The sequence below is a fragment of the Nicotiana sylvestris genome, chromosome 2, assembly GCF_000393655.2.
Source record: "Nicotiana sylvestris chromosome 2, ASM39365v2, whole genome shotgun sequence".
NCBI classification, from domain to species: Eukaryota; Viridiplantae; Streptophyta; class Magnoliopsida; order Solanales; family Solanaceae; genus Nicotiana; species Nicotiana sylvestris.
In genome coordinates, this window is record NC_091058.1 from 88,588,670 (window position 1) to 88,592,667 (window position 3,998).

A 3,998-nucleotide genomic window follows, 5' to 3' on the forward strand; every position below is an offset into this window, starting at 1 on the left:
ATTTAAGGTCAAAAAATAAAACTATTTAATCTTATTACACAAATTTTTATTTTTAATTTTAACCTTAATCTTCTTCAAAAATAAAAAACTTTAAAAAATGTACTTCTGTCATTTGATTGTTTAATTAACTATTTCAAAATTGTTATCCCACGTTAAATATAACACTATAAAATAATTTCAAAAAAATAGTAAAAGTAATTAGGAACATCTTATACTGAAAATAAAAATTTAATTACATACATAATTAAATAATTTACATTTTATTAAAAAAAATTATCCCTCATCTCACGTTTTTTTAATTCATAGATGACTATGGTCAAATTGTAACCTGCATTTAAGGAATTACAACAAAAAAAAAAAGAAGACCAAAGCATTAAAGTCTTGAACAACAACTACTAACAATAATAATACAGTAGGCGTCCTTATCCCTCTCCGTAGTTCAGACACATTTATTTACTTCACTGTAAACGACAAGTACTTAACTACTCCTACTATGATTTCTATTCTATATTTTTCTTCATGTTCTTGAAAAGTAAGAGTGAAAGACCCAAGACTCAGTAGACTTTTTGCAGTCTCTGTTCTCACATTAAATTTCCTCTCTCTAGATTTCCGAGCCGCCGACTTGCTTACCGGTCCCCTTCTCATTTCCGGTCCGGTACTTATCTCCATCAGCTTTCGTTATAAGCAAGCTTATTTGCTTAAAGTTTGCGACTTTCGCCGTTGATTTTGACATCTGGGTTTTGTTCGTCTACTTTGTTTTGAGCTAATTCTAAGTCATGGTGATTTGCTAATTTAGCTTGGTTTGATCAGAACTGGTAGTTGGTTACAAAAAATAAAGGAAAAAAAGAGCAAAGATTGACTGGTAGATACGGCAAAAAGGGAAGCAAAATCAGAAAGTTCTAAAGATTTCCCTTTTTAGCTACCCCCGAAAAAACCCTAATAAGAAGTAATTAATCATGCCGGCCGACCCAGATAACTCATCCGCCATGAACGATTCAACAGGCTCAGGTGAAGTAAGTGTTTCTTCTTCAGGTAATCAAGTTCCTCCACAGAAAGAATCAGCTAAGAAAAAGAGAAATCTTCCTGGGATGCCAGGTAAAATTTAGTTTAACTACAATTTTTTATAAACCCAATTTCCCAAATTCTGTAAAGATTTGATTTTTAGGGTTTTTGTTTTGTTCTTGTTTTGATTAGATCCCGATGCAGAGGTTATTGCTTTGTCACCTAAAACTCTACTAGCGACGAACAGATTTGTTTGTGAAATTTGCAGTAAAGGGTTTCAAAGGGACCAGAATTTGCAGCTTCATAGAAGGGGTCATAATTTGCCATGGAAGCTAAGGCAGAGATCAAGCCAAGAGGTGAAGAAGAGAGTTTATGTTTGCCCTGAAACCACTTGTGTTCACCACGATCCTTCACGGGCATTGGGTGATTTGACCGGAATTAAGAAACATTTCTGCCGTAAACATGGTGAGAAGAAGTGGAAATGTGATAAGTGTTCTAAGAAATATGCAGTTCAGTCTGATTTAAAAGCTCATTCTAAGATTTGTGGTACTAGAGAATATAAATGTGATTGTGGCACTTTATTTTCAAGGTGAATTCTTTATGCTCCTTTTAATTTTCACGGTTATTGCTATAAATCTTTTTGTAGTGGCAATTTAATTTATTTGGTTTCTAAAGTTGAGAACTTTGTTTGCTAATAATATATACTACTATATAGGAGGGATAGCTTTATCACACATAGGGCTTTTTGTGATGTATTAGCTCAAGAGAGTGCAAAAGCAGTACCAGAGAAACCTCCTAATGTTACTAATGAGGAACCTAAGACACAAGCTATTGCTGCTTCATCATCACCACCACCACCTACACCGATGGCGTCTCCACCTGCCGCCGAGTCTCAACCACTACCACCAGCTCTTCCTCCGCCTGCAGCTCCAACGACTTTAACCCCTGCTGCTATTCCTCCGTCAACTACCGTGATATCATTTGTTTCCTCTGTTCAGAATCCAGGTGCCTTTTTGAATTGATGTTTGAAGTTTTAAATTTTGTGGATTTGTAATTTGTCGGTTGTGTGGTTGTTACATACCAAACAAAAGAGCTTTGTTCTTTCTTTATCTTGGAGTCTAGTTAATTTTGTCATTTATTGATCCTTGTTTTTTTTTCCTGTATTATTACTCGTTATACAAAGGAAATCTTTTATAATCAGTCCAAATCCTATAGATAGAAGTAGGGTCTGAAATAAAAAAACAAAAAGAAATCAAGTAAAATAATTAAAAATGAAGATTTAATCTGAGAAACTATTGGCTAAAGAAAGAAATAGGTGGTCTACTTAAATAAGTATGTAAGTGCAGATACTGTTGTTGATTCTACTTTTGCTATAGATAACATTCTTTTATATGAAAAGTTTTAACTTTCTCTGCTTCTTAAAATAAGTATGCTACTTTTTATCTTTCTATAATTGTTTCTGCAGAGTTGCGGGAGAATCCGAACCCAAATTCTACTGGAACTGCTGGCAAACAGGTTATGGAGGAAACAACAGCTTTAGCAAGCTTGACTGGAAGTTGTAGCAGCAGTAGTAGCTCTTGTAGTAATGGAAGTACTAGCAGTAATGTTTTTGGAAGCTTGTTTGCTTCATCAACAGCTTCAGGAAGTATGCCATCTCAAGCTCCTGGATTCACTGACTTGTTTCGAGCTGTGGCTCCTGAACGCGTACCTGAGATGGCACCACCTTCATCTGCAGAACCAATATCTCTCTGCCTAGCAATGAGTCACGGTTCATCAATATTTAGACCAGCTGGACAAGAGCGGAGGCAATATGCTCCAGTACCACAACCGGCCATGTCTGCAACAGCATTACTGCAGAAGGCAGCTCAGATGGGTGCAGCAGCAACCAGCTCATCATTGTTGAGGGGCCTTGGGGTTATGTCCTCCTCATCCCCTTCTAATGGACAACAAGAATGGAGTGGTAGACCAATGGAAACCAATGGTGCATCATTGGCTGCAGGCCTTGGGCTTGGACTACCCTGTGATGCTGGTTCTGGTCTAAAGGAATTAATGTTGGGAACTCCCTCTGTTTTTGGTCCCAAGCATCCTACTCTTGACCTTCTTGGATTAGGGATGGCTGCTAGTGGCGGTCCATCGCCTGGATTGTCGGCTCTACTAACATCCATGGGTAGTAATCTAGACATGGCAACTGCAGCAGGATCTTTTGGTAGTGGAGATTTCAGTGGGAAAGATTTAGGAAGAAATTCATGATATTGACTTCATTTCTCAGTGAAAGGAATATGACCGTACTTGCTCTAGCTGAGAAGGGTCAGGTTTATACTGTACAGGATCATGGAATTTTAGTTGATGGAGCAAAACAAAATGGCAAACCCAATTAGTGCCCTCAGTCCCAAGAAATTAAGGATAGCATGGCAGGAGAAAGTTCCTTAGGCAGTTCACACTTTTTAAGATTGTTCAACTGCCTGGAGGAAAGGAAAAAATGTCTTTTTTGTTGTTGTTGTTGTACAGTAGAAGCTGAATGTCTATCATAAACTCCTTTGCTGTTTATTACAAATGTAGCTGTTTTATGTGATAAAATATTTGTTATACTTTTAAGCAAGGGAGGTCAAATTTGGTGGAATTTGTTATCAAATGTCTCAGTTAAGCATTGAGAATTTGTTTGTTGAGTTCAGTATGTTTTTAGTCCTGGTATAAAATTCAGTATGACTGATACAAGATTGGTGTTTTCGGTATACAATTATGCTTTACTAGTACTATAATTTAACGTTTTATTAATGCATTGTGTGGAATAAGAATATTGAGTATTAGTAACACCTGACTAAGAGTATCTAAAAGTGCTTATACGGTATGTAGGTAATTTGTGCATAATAATTTTTGCATCGTTATTTATAGTATAACTAACATTACTGTTTTCCACAGCTCTAGACCTTAGTTGTGGGTTATGGTTATTGTATGTCATCTATTTTATGGTTTTTAGGATGCTGTCATTATTTCTA

General features: G+C 36.3%; 1 protein-coding gene across 1 annotated transcript; it reads left to right on the forward strand.

Annotated features, from left to right (window-relative positions):
* Nucleotides 1-507: 507 nt before the first annotated feature.
* On the forward strand, nucleotides 508-3,673 carry LOC104248665 (zinc finger protein GAI-ASSOCIATED FACTOR 1-like). Its single transcript, XM_009804970.2, has 4 exons — nucleotides 508-1,095; nucleotides 1,195-1,591; nucleotides 1,718-2,007; nucleotides 2,468-3,673. Exons 1-4 carry the CDS (start codon nucleotides 957-959, stop codon nucleotides 3,250-3,252), a joined length of 1,611 nt encoding a protein of 536 aa, XP_009803272.1. The 5' UTR covers nucleotides 508-956; the 3' UTR covers nucleotides 3,253-3,673.
* The last annotated feature ends 325 nt before the right edge of the window (nucleotides 3,674-3,998 follow it).

Coding starts and splice junctions, on each gene's coding strand:
- LOC104248665 (XM_009804970.2), top strand. CDS start 957: ATGCCGGCCGACCCAGATAACTCATCCGCCATGAACGATTCAACAGGC. Junction 1,096..1,194: donor AAATCTTCCTGGGATGCCAG/GTAAAATTTAGT, acceptor TGTTTTGATTAG/ATCCCGATGCAGAGGTTATT. Junction 1,592..1,717: donor TGTGGCACTTTATTTTCAAG/GTGAATTCTTTA, acceptor ACTACTATATAG/GAGGGATAGCTTTATCACAC.